This window comes from Acyrthosiphon pisum, chromosome X (genome assembly GCF_005508785.2).
Source record: "Acyrthosiphon pisum isolate AL4f chromosome X, pea_aphid_22Mar2018_4r6ur, whole genome shotgun sequence".
Lineage (NCBI taxonomy): Eukaryota > Metazoa > Arthropoda > Insecta > Hemiptera > Aphididae > Acyrthosiphon > Acyrthosiphon pisum.
The window spans coordinates 85,926,487-85,945,181 of record NC_042493.1 but is presented as its reverse complement, the minus strand read 5'-3'; the positions used below and the strand labels follow the sequence as shown (position 1 = coordinate 85,945,181).

The 18,695-nt window shown below is 28.3% G+C and overlaps 1 protein-coding gene across 1 annotated transcript; it reads right to left on the bottom strand.

Moving 5' to 3' along the window:
• Positions 1-224: 224 nt before the first annotated feature.
• On the bottom strand, positions 225-15,776 carry LOC100162525 (lymphocyte-specific helicase). Its single transcript, XM_008192022.3, has 16 exons — positions 15,485-15,776; positions 10,271-10,312; positions 9,904-9,977; positions 9,429-9,556; positions 8,437-8,530; positions 7,603-7,704; positions 6,673-6,855; positions 6,380-6,600; positions 6,087-6,309; positions 4,039-4,200; positions 3,396-3,499; positions 3,105-3,312; positions 1,285-1,521; positions 748-907; positions 451-555; positions 225-390 (listed from the first exon to the last, which is right to left on the bottom strand). Exons 2-16 carry the CDS (start codon positions 10,299-10,301, stop codon positions 281-283), a joined length of 2,142 nt encoding a protein of 713 aa, XP_008190244.2. The 5' UTR covers positions 10,302-10,312; positions 15,485-15,776; the 3' UTR covers positions 225-280.
• Between the last annotated feature and the right edge of the window lie 2,919 nt (positions 15,777-18,695).

The following is an 18,695-nucleotide window of genomic DNA, read 5'->3' as shown; positions in this document are numbered from 1 at the left end:
TGTTTTGTATAATAAATTTGTGCATTGTCATAAAAAAAAAAGGAATAACTCAATACAATTTTATTATATTAATATGAAATATGAAAAAAAAAAATTAAATGTATAATAGTAAACTTTAAATATTTTAATGAATAATTTCAATAAGTACATACAATTTGAAGAATAAAATTGAAATAATAAATTTCCTATGTCACACATGAAATCTTAAATCTCTCTTCTATACATTTATCAAAATAAACAACTATGTACTGCTTTGAGAAAAACAAAATATAATAAACATTTAGGTCAATACTTCAAAATGTTTGGCAGACTGAGTAGGATTTGCCTTTGGTGTTGAATTAACCATATCAGATCGGTCTAAAAGTGAGTCCAATTCTTCATCCGACAATACTACAAACATTTTAATTATGATTAGAAAAAAGTTGGCCAACCACTGATTAAACTACTTACTAAATCCATTAGTCTGTATTTGTTTATCATAATCCGACGATTCTAACAAATTCATCAGATCCTTTATATTGGATAAGTTAATTTTTGTGCTCCTATTAAATGTACCTACAATTTATAAAATTTTAAATTATATTAAAAGTGCATTAATTAAATTTGTAAACAGATACAGTTAAGGAGCAGATTAAATTATTATAATTGAAAAAGTATAATTGGAACACACGGAAAAAAATTGTTTAAATTAAATTATATTATGACCCACTTATAAAATAGGTTATTAATTTTATATTACAAATTTACCGTTCCCAATGACAATTTTTTCTAGTTTTCTTTTAGCGGCAGCGTGTGCTAATATATTTTCATCAACCGTGCTTTTAGTACATAAACGGTAAACAACAACCGGTTTTACCTGGCCAATTCTATGACAACGATCTTGGGCTTGTAAATCACATTGTGGGTTCTGATACATAACACAAATAAATAATAATTACATATTTTCTACATAATATATGCTACTCTACTATAACAACACAGTGTAAAGAAAAAATGTATTGTAAAAAGAAAATAAAGACGACAAAATGTATAAAATATTAATGATCATCCATCAAAGAAAATTGTACTTATGTTGGATCAGAAAGATTTAAATAACTGATGGACAAACAAAATGTTGGGATTAATGTTTGATCAAATTAAAAAATAATATGATATTTTGTTAACAGAAATTGACTAATGAATAAAAGTTTTAAAGATGATCTTAATGAAAAAGTAGTTTAAAATACAACAGTACATTTTACATTACTATTTATGCATTCACATGTTTTTAGAAATGAACTATACCCAGTCACTGTCAAATATGATAACAGTATCTGCTGCAGTCAAATTCAAACCAAGTCCACCAGCACGCGTTGATATTAACATCAAAAAACAATCGGGATGATTGGTGAATGTAGTAATTGCTTTCACTCTATTAGCAATGTCCATTGTACCATCTAATCTAGTGTATTTATAGGAACGAAAAATCAAAAACTCTTCGATTAGATCTAATAACTGTGTCATTGTAGAAAACAGCAACACCTAAAGATTAATCACACATTACACTATTAGTTCTTAATTGTTGGTATGTTAAATGTTCAATGTTAAATTTATGCTGATTTCAGATAGATGAATTTCAGACATAAACTATGACATAAAAAAGTGACTAATATAGATATATTAAAAATCAGATTTTTGTTATGCCTGCACCATAAGTTTTATGTTTGATTCTGGCTGCAACATTCAGTCTACCCGGCAGTAATTGTTTTAAATTTCCAATTTCTGTGTTGTACAACATAAAACAGTTTCACATTATGTATTACCATACTATGTATAGATATTTTCAGAAGCCGCAGATGTGTGACAAAAAATAGAATACTGTGCAGCTCGTGCGAGAAGACAATGTCATTCTTAGGGTTGACGGTATTGAAATCTGAAATGCGGTATTAGATTTGGTACCGGTATTAAACGGTTTATGGTATACTGTTTAAGCAGAATTTAAGCAAAAAAACCAGTATAATGAAATAAACACTATGCTAAAACAAACCGTCAGCCCTAGTAAATGCCGACGAAAGCAGTGCCTTCCACTACAATAACTCAGTTCTTACCTGCCTTTTCCACACAATATACTATTTTGGTGCAGGCATAGCTATTTTTATTCATGGCAAAGAAGAGGAGAGTAAGTTGCTCAAGATAAAAACTATTAAAATATTCTTGATAACTATAGTATGAATAAGAAAAAATATATAAATTGTCGGTAGAAAGGAAAAACGGCATAAGCGACATTTTATAAATTTTACAGGAGAGCCAAACAACCGTTTTTTCTGTTTTTTTTTTAAACTTTTAAAGCAGTTTAAAAAAATTTCATTGAATTTTCACCTAAACAATTTTTTTAGATAATTATATTCTAAATAAGTTGGTAACATAATAAATTAAGAATTGTTATTTTTTTTACCTGTAATATTAATTTATATACTATTTTGGTGCTTACGACTAACATTATTGGTAGTATGTCGCTTACGCTTTTTGGTGCTTACGCCTTATTCTTGTTATTAATCTGAATTTTGGTGGTTACAACCAGCATAATAATAATAATATTATTATGATTGTATACTACTCTGTTTATTTAAAAATGAATAAAACAAAATTTATAGATATTATCAATAATTATAACAACCAACAATTAATTAAAACTGATAAAAAATATTTTAAATTATTTTAAAAACAACTATGGTGGTTAAGCTAAAAAATATTGTTTTGTCGCTTAAGCCTGTTATTTGGTGGTTACTCTTTAATTTGTTAGATGTCGTTTACGCCTTGCAACTATCGATTATTTTATTATCGAATATAACTTTGTCAATAATCAACATATCGATAATCGGGTAAGCACAATCGATGCAGAATTATGTCGTTTACGCCTAATTAAAAAAAAACTAATTTTATCAAAAACGTCGCTTACGCCCTTTTTCCTTTCCACTGTCGATATTATATTAATAAATGTCAAAGACTGCAACATAAACATTAAAACATTTTCTCTTAAATCAAATGTTAATTAAAAAATCAAGGATTCATAATCAATAATATAATCATCAACTATAATTTATAATTGATGAATTGTACATTACCTTATGTCCAAGCAATTTTAATTTTGATAACATTGCATCCAATATTAGAAATTTTCCACTAGCTTTAATAATGTTTTCATCAACACGTATTTTTTTTTTTTCCGGAATTAAAGGCATATGAACAAGGTATGGATGATTAGATATTTTCTTTAATTGAATAAATGGATTCAGTAAAACTAATGAGATAGCCTTATCTTTTGGCTCAACTCTAAAATTCATAAATTATATCAGTAGAACCATATTTTAATAGTTTATTACTTTGTTTCAAATTTAAATATACTTAATACTTACTTTGGATTTGGTTCAGTTTTTCTAATGGCCCTATCTTCAGTATATCTTTGAATAGATTGTACACATTTCCTTTTAGGCCTTACTCCAAACTCATTCTGAATAACCTAAAAATAAACTCAAATTTGAATTAATATATAACTACTATGTTATTTGCATTTATGGTAAATAATTAAGTTAATCACTTTACGTGATTGAATAAGATTTATTTATAAGCAGAAAAAATTTGGAAACATTAATTGCATTAAGAAATACTCATATTTATTTATTTTAAATGAGATATAATTATATTAAAGGGTCACAGAACAAAATTCCCGGTATTTATGGAAACAATTCTGCTAAAACAATTACCTATAAAACATTTTAAAAAAATGTTTAACTTTAAAAATATAGCATATTACGATGCAAAATATTATTGTTAAATATAATTCTATTTACATTTAATTCACAAAATCCACATAATTTTATTTTTCGTCAAAATTATAAGGGATATTTTATAAAAAAAAATAGCATAAGTCAAAGTTAACATTTGACTTACAATATTATTGTTCTTAGTTTGACTCGCATATAAATTATTTTATAAATTAGTTTGATCTTTTGAAACAAACGTGTAATATTTTTTGGTACATAGCTAAAACAAAATTACCTGTTCTTTATTTAACAATGTATTCATTTCCTTGGCCAATGTAGCCTTGTACAATTTGTGTTGCAGTTCTGTGATTGGAGCATAAATAACAATTTCTTTTTTTGGTGGTAGGTTTAGATCAGTTTCTGTTTTTTGCCTTCTCAAAATAAAAGGTTTTAGTATCTATAAACATAAGTATATTATAGAATCTCTATAGTTAGTAATTATTTGTTATACTTTGTGTTTCTTGGATACACATATAACACACTAAATAAACTTCCAACATAACATTGTTGATGTAACACGTTGGCTGCCGCATGGCCGCTGGTGCCCCAAGTAATTTCTGAGCGTGTGGGCCATACTATTTTCACATAATTTATCGTAAATGTTTAAGTTTATAAAAATAGCTCTAATTTTCTGATTTTGATAAAATGTATACAGTTTTAATCAGTAAACCTTGTATAATAATATAAAAAGAAGAAATGTCTTGGGTCGCCGGCTGGCAAGTGGCCTACAAATGATATGACTTTATATAATGGGCCACTGTTGGTCACCGGCAGTCTTGTTCTAAATCTAAACTTAGCTGTAATTTTTTTTGCTTATCATAATTTACACTGTTATTGTTTCTGTGGCGATAAATCGTTTATTCAATGTCAGTCGTCTTTAGTTTCTGTTTTCCGATAAATAACATATATAATACTTAGTAATAATAATTTTTAATGTATAATGTTATTATAAAAGTAACTTTTTTTCACATATTTTTAAGTAATAATAAATCTTTTATAAGTTCGAATATTTTAATAGTTTTTTTTTCAAAACTATCTACATTTTGTTGTCTACGCCACGGTAAAATCTATATTTTTCGATCTTCAGGCCGTATTACAATAAAATCCATTTAAGATGTCAAATTTGGTAGCCGGCGACCCAAACGTCCCCTGAAAAATAATTCGGTCATGTCTGCCGGCTACTCAATTGGTTTCACAATAAATAAAATCATTTGGGTTGCCGGCAGACATGTGGCAGCCAATGTGTTAAATATCAAAGTTAATTAACTATTGTCAAACTTATACGATAACATATTTATTTTTTCATATGTAAAATATAATTATATTTTAAAACAAGTAATAAGGAATTATAAATTATTATATTTTACCTTCTGTTATTGGTTCTAACTAGCTTACGGTTATTTACTAATGTTGGAGCTCGTTACTATATTCCACTTAAATAGCCATGTTGAAGTGGTGTAACGAGTTAGCTAAAAGAGCTAGTAGTTGATGGCCCGGTTTTAATACATAAATAATATGACAAAATACAGTTTTTTATTTAATATTTATAAACAACTGTATTGTAATAAAATAAATAAGTTAATTTTAATAAGGAATCATATATTTTATAGATTAAAATCACTTTTAATTTTCTATAAATAATAATTATTATTATTATTGTTTCGCAAATAAGAATACAATACAACAAAAACAAGACAATAGACAGTATGCAACACTCCCTGTAAGCATAGCTTGTATTGGGAGACATTATTATAACTATAATAAAATATTTAAAAAAGAGAAAATCTACATATAACTTATATACAGTGAAATCTCGACAGCTTGAATCTCTATAAGTCAAATTTTTGATAACTAAAAGGAATATCTTCGTCCCTCCATATCAATAAGTACACACATTTTCTATAACTCCAATTTTCGATAACTCAAATTAAACATATATTTTAACTTGTTGATGACAATATTATATTTTGTAAGCTACTACTAGCACTTTTAGCTCACTTGTCACGCCGCTTCAACATGTGATAACGTTCCGTGCTCTAAACTTAGTAAATAACCGTGAAAAAGCTCTAAAATTAAAAAAACTAAATAATAATGAGGGAACATGGCCATTAGACAATATTAACTTAATTTGTCATTAAGTTTGATGATGCGTCTATTTTTTTTTTTTTTCATCATTAAAAATAACAAAAACTGTATTAGGAATGTGGATTTTATTTAATAAGTATATTATGTGTATTGCATAATATAAAAGTTCAAAAAATAAATAAAATAAATTTGATTTACTTTTACTATGATATTCAATATTTCATCTTTTGTAGCTATATTAACAATCTTGTCATTTGTACCATGAAAGTCATTTATCACAAACCATGAGCTAAAATCTTTTATATCATTAAATAATTGTGGCATCAATACATTTAATAAAGTCCATAGTTCATTCATATTATTCTGAATTGGTGTCCCAGTAAGTATGAGTTTATTTGCACAAGCAAATTCTCGTAGGCATCTGCGTATTTATTTTGGTATTAAATGTTGATTTAATCATTAATTGTCTCAACAAAATATATTTTGCATACCTGTTTGTTAAGGTTAGAGAGTTTTTCAGCTTATGACCTTCATCAATCGTAATATACTTCCAATCATAACTCTTTAAGAATTTAATGTCCGAACGCAAAATTTCATAAGTTGTAATCACAATAGATTTACAGTTTAAATTTCCCACTTTATAATTTGTATTAAATTTTGATCTAATTTTATGGCGTTGAGTATCTTTACCATGGTATAACAAAGTCTTCAGCTAAGAAAATAATAATCAGATATAAGTATCTATCATTAAATTGATTAGTTAAAATTCTATTAAAATATTTACTTGAGGAGAAAATTTAGAGAATTCAGATAACCAATTGGGAATTGTAGACAGTGGAGCAATTACAAGTAATGGTCCACTTATTCCCATTTCCAAAAGGAAACAGTAGAAAGCTATAGTTTGAATAGTTTTACCAAGCCCCATATCATCAGCTAAGATACCATTTAAGCCATTTTCAAACAATGTCTAAATTAGAATATCCAAATTATACATATATATATATATATTATAATAGTTTCGAGAAATCATATTCCTTATTTGTGGAGATGTTCCGGGTACCTAGCAATTAGTCGATGGTCGGGTACTCGATATCATTTTTAAGACTCGGCTCTTACTCAGTACCCAGCGTAATACCTACATTATTACCCGGCGAAATACTACATTTTTACTCGACTCATATCCAATAACAAACGCTGATAATCTATTTATAAATATATGCATACCTATAATTAATATAATGGGAAAAATCTAAAATTCTAGACTAATAAATTATAATTTATTTTGGTACATATTGGAATAACTGAACAGATTTACAATAGCCAGTTGATTACAAACAAATCATGTTTTTCTTTTTTGAATTACAAAAATAAATCTCGTGTTTACTGTCTTATGTTTATATAGTTGATACTTGATACTTGAATAGTAGTATAATACCCATTTTGTATTAATATTTCTACTCGGCCAATATTCGATTCCTGGTTAGTATAAACAATTTTACTCGGCCAGAACTTGGTGGTACCCGGTTTAATACCAGATTTTCTAACCCAGAACATCTCTACTTATTTGTATAAAATTAATGCTGGTATAAAATATAAAATATAGTGATTTAAAATTAAAAATATTAGAATGTTTTCAACTCTAGTTCAATGATATGATTCTTTACTTATTTTTTCCAATCAAAAATTAAACTAGTATATAAATTAAAATACATACTCTTATCCATAAAAGACCTTCTTTCTGGTAATTTTTTAGTGTTCCATTAAATAGTATTGGTTGTTTAAATAACTTTAAATAACATTCTTCGTATTCTTCATTCTAGATAAGAGTAAAAATTATTAATTAATGATTAAAAATCTTACAATTTATAGCCAAACATATACTATATAATAACAAAAATATAAGACAGGGCAAAGATTTATATTTTTGTCAAAACAGAAACAAGCGGGAAAGTGATTATTCAGCTAACCCCTACAATATACTAAATTTACGATTTGGAGTTTGGACACATAGCTATAAGAAAGCCAGAACTAACAAATGAAAATATAAGCAGGTATTTTTCAAAAACGGTAAGTAATAATTTAGTCAGGGCTTGCATTTAAAAAAAAAATTCCGTTTTAATATGTTCTTTACAATTGAAAGATTACACAATTTGTGATAATTTAATATCTTGAACTATGCAGTTATATAATTTTTATAAAGTAAAAATTGTAAAATAAATTGCAACCAGTTTTCTAGATATAGTAAAAATAAATATAGGTATAGCTGTATAGGTAAAATTGTTGGTGATTGCTTACAAGACTGATGACTTCATTAACTACACATATTACTCAATCATCTAAGCAATATTTCAAAGAAACTATTTGTAGATGTTTGTACCGTGTAAATTATTTTCAGACGGGCCTACTTAATATAGATAGACAAATAAATTAATGGTTAAAAATATTACAATTTTGAGTTATGTTTCTTAGACATGTCAAAGTTTTCCAATTTCTAACTACAAAACATACAATACATCAATATGCATTCATATTCAAATATACAACTTACTTCGATTGGTTGATTATTTGAAACTGTGTTTGGATTAACTTCAACTTTAATCGGTACATTTTCATCAACTTTATTAGATTTTTCTAGTTCTTTTCTACATGATGTTAACATATTTATAATAGTGAATTACTTTTTTTACAATAATAAAAATTATATTTCAATACAATGAATATATTATGTAAATTTTACTAAAGAAAATTTCAATTAAAAAAGTGATTCATAATGTCCCATATTATTACAAATTAAACAGGGTGGCCCATGTAACATAACATGGTATTTTTTTTCTTTTTAGAAACTCATGAACAAGAAAGTTTTGATATGATTAATTATTATTAAGCAATTTTTACTTAGATCATACACTATGGATGTAGGGACGGGTGTTATACTCATTACTTACTCCTTATACTCATTTGTATCTAACATAACCCTCAACTTATAATTTTGGGTAACTTACAACTGTGCAAGCTCATCGGTCTACAAAATATGGCGGCGGCCAACTGTAGCCACATATGTAATGATGAATGTAACCCAAATCATGATGGTAATTTGGGGGTAGTTGGTCACAACGAACATCCGCTGAGGCTACATCCAAAGTATATAATCTTAGCATTAAACTGTGTATACACAATGAATACACAACATCTGTATGTGATAATTAATTATTAAACCATTTAGCTATAATACATTCTAATAAAAAAGAAGAGGATGGATTTAATAATTTTTTTTTTTTTTGTTAAAAATATTATTCAATTTTATTCTAATTTTTATACTCTGTTCAGAATAAGAAACTCGTACGGCTGCGACCAATTATTGTAGGCGGCAGTCAAGTAACCCCAGTTTGTCGCCCCTGTAGTCACCAATCTATATACCTGCCATGTATTATTGCCACAACCATGCGTAAAAGTAGGCCGCCATAAGTATTTCATATTTTGAACAAAGTATATTCAAAAAATAATAATAATAATAGTTACTAACTTAAACAAATAACTTACTTAATAATTTGAAGTTTACAATTTTTTAATCTGGTTTCAAATGCATTAGATAATTTAGTACTATTTTCTAGAAGTTTAAGTAAATTTTTATATCTTTTTTCCCTTTCTTCATTATCCAGACTGTGTAACTAATAAATCATATGTATAAAAAAAAAAACATAAGGAACGGTCAATATTTTATTAAAAAGTAGTTTTTTTTAGAAATAGAAATGTATCTTTGATTCATTCTAAAAATATTAAATATACTAGAGAAAATAATACTTTTGATGTGCACATACATATAATACCTACTGAACAAACAATTTAAGCATAATATAAATACTTCATATATTAGGTATATAAAGTATTACCTATGTTTAGCAATTAGAAAAAAATGAATACTTTTATAAAAAGTAATAAAAACATTTATAAAAACAACAAATTGCTAAATTACCCAATAATTTGTAGATATATAAATTAAAAATAATGAATTTACCGAAGAGTTATTGTCTTCTAGTATAGAGTCTTCTACGTCTTGAGGCGATTCCTCCATTAGAATATCAATTTCATCTGAAAAAAATGCAATTAATAAAGTAAAATTTCTAAAATTTAAGACATATAACAACCAGTAATATTTAATATCATAGATTTATCATATAGGCGCTTAATTAAAATTTTATTTTTTATTCTCAAACTAAATGAAATATGGAAAATTAAAATAATTTAAGAGAAGAATATTGAACACTATGAGCATTTGATTAAAAATGTAATATTATTTTTCAAATGTATACAAAGATAACAGGTAACTATGATAAAATGGTAAGCTAGAGCACATTTTTAAAAATAAAAATCAATGTTCTTACCAGATGAATCCATTCCAGTTGTTTCATTCATTTCTTCTTTCCCTATAAAATATAATGGTTGTTTAATTTATTTTAAGCTATATGATGACAATTTTTATTTCTAAACGTAAAAACTAGGTAGTCTGAAATATATATTTCAATTTTGCATAACAGGTATTCCTATTTAAATAATTTTTTCAACCAAAAAAAATGTATACATAGTTATTAACAATAAATTATGAGTACCTAAATAAAAATGTTATAGATAATTGTATTTAAAAAAAACATCTTATAAGAACTGTATTTAATACAGGGGCCTAAAATTTGAAGAGGCGAAGCCGGAGAGACCCAACTTTTAATAGACACCTACATACAAAAATAGTAATTAAATTCAGGACTTTTATTCCATTTGACTTATTCACCAGACTTTTTTTAAACAGAATTTTGTTCTGGGATTCGTTAGGTATACATAATTGTAATATTTTATAAAAAATTATGGGAGAATAGTTGACATTGGTAGTTAATCAAATATGTTAAAGTGTGAGTCTAAAACAATTAACTTAAATTAATAGATATAATTGTAACTATCTATATATCAACATTATAATATATGACTGTCCCTATAATTTTGGATTATGTAAATATGTCAGTGAATTAGGATGTTTTTTTTTTGTTTTTGTTTTAAATTACTATCTACAACATAGCCCGCCTTACCTAGTGGGTGTGTGGTAGGTAACGGTTGGTTGAGGAATACATGTTTATGTAGGGTGAGGATTTGTCGCTAAAAACCAGGGTAGCCACCCAACCAGGAGCTAGTGACGGCGCAGCACGCACACATAAGTGACTGAAGCCAACTTTCCACGGTGGGATGTATAGCAGGTTCCAAATTGGTTATTGTTTAAAATGGTATTTGTTTAAAAGAAAAAAAATTATTTAAGTAGGTATAAATATTTATATCACTTATACGTAACTGAATTATTATATGTATTCTAGATTTGTTATGTTTTCCATTCTGTCTTGTTGAATGTTGAATGAAAAAAGCATATTAAATTAAAGAGAGGTACCCTATATAATCAAATTACTGGGCCAAAATAGGATAGGTATTTTATTTTGATACTCATGAAGTATACTCTACCTATTCAGTTAAAGTTGACCCACTTTCACGCATGCATACTAAGCCGCCGGCAGCCTATGATTGGTTGGCAGTGCTAGTTGTAGTAGGCAGCTGCTACTGGCGACGATCACCACTTGCGCTCCAAAGACGGGCCGGCCTGCGCGGCTGCGACCAGTTTTTGTCTGACGAGTGGGTCAACTTGAATAGAGAATAGGTACCAATGTATGGGTAAATATTAAATAAAAATTGTTTTATATGGACCATATATTTTAATATCATTAATTAATATTGAATTAGCATTAATGGAAGTTAAGTGAAATTTAATTATGATTTCCTATATTTAATAAAATTTAATAATCGGCCTAAACTATCACCCAATTTAATTTTAAATTAATTAATAAAAATAAGTAGGTATATGTTTTACAACTGCCTATCTTGCATATCCATGCCTTATTTTAGTCTGTCCCAGAATTTACAGTAAGTATACCTATTACATATGTAACTATACAAAAATATTCAAATAGGAACAATCAGAGTACTCATCAATTATAATTGTACTTGAGTAATATGCTACCTAGTTACTAGGTATATAGTACATATTACCGCTATGATAACTTTACTAGTAAATATCCACAAAGACAGACAACAATAACTTACTTTTAGATATATTTATATAAGTCCTTGCTGTGTTTGCATTGTGAGTATTACTTTATATACAAAGTTTTTATTTTTAAATATGTATAAAGAATAAATCTATGCACTATTTGTACAAGCATAGAATATCCAATGACCATTAAACATTTAGACACATTAACATGTGTTAAGTTTCTTCAGGAGAGAACCTTGGTGGCAAAACTTGATAGTTGTTCCAAATTAAAATATGGTATTGTATGCAGAGGCACATTGAAAGAACATTAAAAAAAATAATTGTTAAAGAGACTATAATGGTAATTTATTATAAGTTATGTACCAATGGTCCATTATTGGTACTGAGTGTATTAAATACCAGTTACAAATTTCCAAGTAAATTTCAACAGCCAAAAAATATACAGCAAAAACGCGTCACAAGATTGTAGACTGGAATAATCTTTGCAATGTTTGATTAAGGTAAAAAGAAATGAGTCCCGGTCAAAGGTACTAGTCAATATTAATAGGTATAAAATATGTACCAATTGAGAAAATTGTAAGTAAAAAAACAAAAAAGTGCATATTTTTATAAGCGCATAAGTGCATGCATGTTTAGTACTTTTTAAGTCCAATAAATTCTGAGCTCTATTTCATCAGCAACACATAAAAAAACAGTAGCTTTTAACTTAACTTTACTTAATGAGTTAGATAAAACTAGATAATAGATAAACAATTATTGCACATCCTTACACACCCTAACGAATATCTATCAATCCCAACAAATAGACATAGGTATAATATATACTTATAAGTATTAAGTATATAATATTATAGATATAGGTATCATTGCAAATAATGAATCACGAATAATAGTAAAAATAGTGTGTTGTCTTGTTCGTAAATATCAAGAAACGACCAATTCGTTCGAATCACGAATAGGGAAGCGAATATTAATTGACGGGAATTTATTATATGAAAGAATAATACTCCATATAAAATGTCGAAGACCCATGTTCTATACTTCTATATGTTCAAGGCAGTGGCGTAGAAAAGGGGGGACGTGGAAGTCAGATCCTCTCCATTAGCTTTATTTTTTGTTTTTGCTTGTTTTTTATTATGTAGTATGCACTATGATGTAATATTTTGTCATATTATGATCTATCGAGCTATTGAATTTTGACAGTTTTGTCAACATACTGAATACCATTATAATTTTATTTTCGTTCATTTATTGCAAAAAAAAAAAGGAATATTTATTTGGTCGAAATGGTCGATGACGATTGACGACTATGATTATACTTTATTATAATTTATAGCTTATCTTCTTATTTATAGAGACCTGAGACAACACTTTATAGTATATATATATATATATTATGTATGATATAATATGTGGGCTCGACTAAATGGGCTATACTTCCACAGTTCAACTGTGTGTCTGTGTTTAAGAGGCTGTCAGCGCACAATTTTTTTTCTCTCTCTGGCTCACACGCAACATAGACAAAATGCATTTACGCAAAATCATTTTTTCTATGTGTTTAAGTAATCTTAGAGTAAATTCACCCACGACAAAAAAAGATAGAGAATAATACTTTTGAGGGAATGACATATTGACATATCGATTTGTCTAAATATTGTCTCAAAACAATTTAAACATCATTTAAATGTACAACATTTGTTTATTTATTTTGAAAGTCAAATAATAATAAAATATAAAATCGATATGTCATTCCCTCTAAAATATTATTCTCTATCTTTTTTGTAATAGGTGACTTTACTCTAAGATTACTTAAACGCATAGAAAAATGATTTTGCTTAAATGCGTTTTGTCTATATTGCGCGTGGGCCAGAGAGAGAAAACGAATAGTGCGCTGACATCCTCTTAAAATGTTATCGGATATTATCGTTACCTATTAATTTATGAGAAATCATTATCGCCACGGCATAGGTATACGGGTTTAATTCACTGCGTATAGTGTATACATACAACTAATTTAACTGAAATCTAAAAAAAGAAACACTCATGGGATTATTGATAATTAATTGCACCTACAATTATCAAAGAGAAACATAGTTTATAATTATACCCGTATTTACAAAATCGGCAGTGCCATCAGACGTCTGTGCAACTGCAGCATTTCGTATATCGAGTTTTGACTTAATAGAATATGGAGTATTGTAATGGAGAATCTTCCATATTGTGTTTAATATGAATTTTGAATCAATTCAAATTATATTCATTGTTCCTTATTGTTAAATATTTTATTAGGTACCTTGGAAAAAAGTTTTGAGAGGATGAAGATTTTCCAATTTTCACCTCCCATTTAGCTGTCGTTTTTTTTTTTTTGATCCTCCCCCCCCTTTCAGAAATCATGTCTACGCCACTGGTTCAAGGGACATACGGCATACCTACCACCGAATAACCATTGATTAGATAAAACAACAATATTACAATTAAATTGTATTAATATTAATTATAACACGACGATACTATGACATTATGGTATATAACGGGATTTTATGTAAGTATACTGAACAGGTACTTTCGTGTGGACCTGGCTGTGTGCAGACGTGTGTGCTATTACCACTCGTACCGGCTATTATTGTTACGTAACAATTTTTCGGGGAATCTGTAAACAGTTTAAGCACCCGCCCTGTTATCATTTGTATTGTTATTAAATCGTGCACTCACACAATGTTAACACATGTGTTTGTGTATTTATAGATAGTATATTACGTTATAATGTACAAATTATGTTAACACCGTACTAACCTATGATAAAATTATACATTTATACCTCATAAGATCGCCTCACGCCGCAGCGGTGACGGTAAAATTGTGTCCCGACTCATTTTGCTGTAACCGCTACCGCTGCAGTGTGTGGGGACCTTTGATCACGATTCCGAAATCGAAATTATTCACAGTTTGAAACGAAATCTGTACATTGTAATATATTAATTAATAATCATATAAAACGTGACACTCGGAAGTGTGGCTGACAACTGTTTAGAACATTACAATTTAAGATAAAAATGAAAGAAAAACTACCGTAAAATACTGGTAGGATCGCAACACGACGAAAATGTACATAAAACTAAAAGCATAAAACATGACTAGTTGTATTTCCAATTTTCTATTACAATTATAAAACGTGTAACAACATTTATTGCACATACATTCCCGCCTGGTAGACATATCATAATTTAGTCATTGTGGAAGTAGAAAGACAAGGTTGTTACATACTTATAATAATAACGATATATAATATTATGTTTTATTATTCATTAGGTACACCTATTATTTAATTTAAAAATTAAATTAGGAAAACTTATTTTTTAAATATTATTAAAGACGACATACCCACCTACCTACCTATTAATTTATAATTTTAATTAGGTAACTGTAATATACCGATGTATGAGCCACGGGAGGATTCCGCATTAAGCCATCAAACCCATTTAAACGTATGCTAACTAGTATAATAGGTACTTACCAAAAAGTACGATATCTCCGGTCAGTCAGTCCGTAATCACCGATCGGTAATAAGTATTCGGACGGCCTAGTGTCTGCTGGCTCACGACAACTAGTAAGTTGTAAGTTGACGTGCGAAACTCCAATCTGCCAAGTACTACCGACTGCAATGGTAACCGTTTGAATGTATTACTGTAAATAAAGCAACGGACATTCGAAACTGGAGTCTGGCGAAACGGCGGTTACGAAATAAATCGTTACGACGACTATCGGGCAGTTTTTCGTCGGTTGACGGAGGGGAACTACTGTGTCGCGTTTGATTCGTCGTCGTCGTTTGCCTGGCCGCGCGTCGGTACAAGTTTGTATTAAGCACCTCCCTCTAGGCGACCGGTTCGAGTTATTACACAATAACACAATGTTCGTTATTGAAGAATAATATTAGTATGGGTAATATTATGATTGTATATAAATTATAAATACGACTGTGGTACTTTGTTATTGTGCATTTGTGCTAGACTACGATTCAAATATATAATTATACGAAAATATACGAGACGCGAGTGCACTAACCGTACGAAAATAATGTGGGCTATGGTTGGCAACTTGACCGTATTTGTTCGCAGCAATCTAAATTCAGCTTTTGACGCAGACCGATATAGAAATTTATTTCACGATTTTATTTCGCGTATAGACTATTCCAAAATCTAAATGTCTGATTAAGATGGGAAAAAGGTAATGGGTAATATTTGGTAATAGCCAATAGGTATATTTCAACGGGTTTCAGTGGCGTAGTCAGGGAGGGGGGTTGTTTTGGGTACGGCTCAACCCGTATTAAATGGTATCGTATTGCACTCGTGCAGATAATATTAATTACAGGACACCGTCATAATATGGAATTTGTATTATCTACTGCGCTGGTGATAATAATCATTATCAATATTATAATTGAATTGTTTTATTATTTATTATTTTATACACAATATAAAGAAGATGCATAGTCTTCTCTACATCGTGATTTTTTTATTGTGCTTACAGCTCTGTCAAATGTGTCAATAATTGCAGTTATCAATATAAATATTATTATCATTATAAAATACATATTATTATAAATGTTACGTCCCAACTGACGTCGATATATACATCAACTCAGAAAATGAATACTTGATGTATTTGGTTATGTTGTGTGCTTATTAACAACATTTAATACAAAATTACAATGTAAAAGATATGGTAGAGAGTTAAGCGGTGTTACTTCCTGAATCCGAAATGATAACTAAGACTATGAGTGGTTTTACGATCTGCCTAAAAGTGTCTTGTGGTCTGACAAGCTCTTGTCGTGGTCTCCCTTATAAAATATGATCGTGTCCTTTGGAGTGGGCGGTCGTAGTATCTAGTGGCTAAATACGGTCATGAGGCAGAGTTCGGGTCTCGTACTTGGTATTCTGGTCGATTCGCATCATTCCGTACGAGCATTGAAACTTTCCCGAGGAGAGTCGTGTGACAATACTTTTACAGCTTAATTGTTTAATACTGTGTTCACTACGCTCTTACAGTAATTGCCTTATTAGTTATATGCAGTCTATCGTCAAATACTCTAGAAACGTGTCTACGTTTTACATAAATAATAGGTACGCAACATAAATTATAATTTATTAAAACAATTTGTGACTACATTTTAGGGAGGGTGTAAATCCTGCACAAGTTACAATTCATTACAAAACAAAAAACCTGGTTACGCCTCTAACGAGTTAAGCACAATGGTACAATTAGAATTTGTTGATCGGACTTAGTTCCAAGGTTATAACATTTTGAAGCTCGAGATTTTTCGTATATTACGCATATGTAGATTATTCACGAAATACGAATGTATATAAAAAAATATACAGTTAAGCTCCCAAACGATTTTGGACATTTTTTTTTCGGTTATCTATATATTTCAACGAGTTTAGTACACGATAAGTAGTCGAAATAATGCTTCGATTTTCAACTTCAGTATCTTGTTCGATTGGAAAGTGAATATCGTTGGTGCATTGGGTAGGTCAAAATTTAAAATTTTCAGTAAATTCCCAGTAATTTTCAAAAGCGCCGTGAAAAACAAAAGAAAAATTAAGGAAAAACGGGAATTTTTACGCAAAATCGATTTTTCACAAAATTGAATTTGGTTTTTGGTGTAACTTTAAAACAAATGACCGTAGATACATGACATTTTCAATGGTTGTTCATATTTCCATTTTCTATACACGATACATTTTCAAAATATTCTGATTTATTTTGAACTGTTTAGAGACATTGTCAGTTTTCATTTTTTTTCAGTTTTTTTTCTAAAAATATCAATAAAATTTTATTTGTTGATTCAAAAAGCTTGAAAATTTAATAAAAGGCTCCTAGTATATTGCTTCAAAAGCAGATGAAAAATATTAAAAACCCTTAGTCACAATTTTTTTTTATAAGCATTTAAAGTTCAAAAATTGACAAAATATGGAAAAATCACGAAAATTAGCAAATTATTTTGAATTAAGAATTCGTACCTATTATCTACCTTTATCAAACAAAAAATATCTATGAGAAAGTCAAATTAAATTTTTATGATCGTTTGAAATTCAAATTTTTACAACATTGGATATTCACTCGATTTCTTATGTAGCGATTTCCTTATTTTGTTGTAATTCAAAAACGAATAACTGTAGATACATGAAAATTTTACTGAATGTTTATATTAGCATTTCCTATACACCATAAAATTTTAAAAATATTTTGACTCTTTTTGAGCTGTTTACGGACATTTTCAGTTTTCAATTTTTTTAGTTTTTTCTTCTATAAATATCAATAAAGTTTTATCTGTTGGGCCAAAAAGTGTAAAAATGTAATACAAAGCTCCTGATATATTGTTACAATATCAGTTGAAAAATATTAAAAATACATAGGCACAATTTTTTTTTATAAGCATTTAAAGATCGAATTTTGACAAAATTTACAAATTTTAATTTGAATAATTATTTTGTAGTTAAAAATTTATAAAATGTTCAACTTTTGTATCTAAGAATTGAAAATTTAGAAGAAGATTCTAAATAAGTAATTAATTCTGCTACCAAAAAATCTAAAAAATACATTTACACAGTTTATTTTTATAGTCATTTTCAGTACAAATTTGGACGAAATTACATATTAAAAACCTAGAATAACTATTTTAGTTATTTTGTTATGATTGTATAATATTATTCTTGGGTATACTT

Excerpts from the sequence above, each read along its gene's own strand:
- LOC100162525 (XM_008192022.3), bottom strand. The coding sequence starts at position 10,301 with ATGAATGAAACAACTGGAATGGATTCATCTG. Across the intron at positions 6,856-7,602 it reads AAGGTCTTTTATGGATAAGA|ACATTGTTTGAAAATGGCTT; the intron begins GTATGTATTTTA and ends ATTCTAATTTAG. Across the intron at positions 1,522-3,104 it reads TAAAATTGCTTGGACATAAG|GTGTTGCTGTTTTCTACAAT; the intron begins GTAATGTACAAT and ends ATTAATCTTTAG.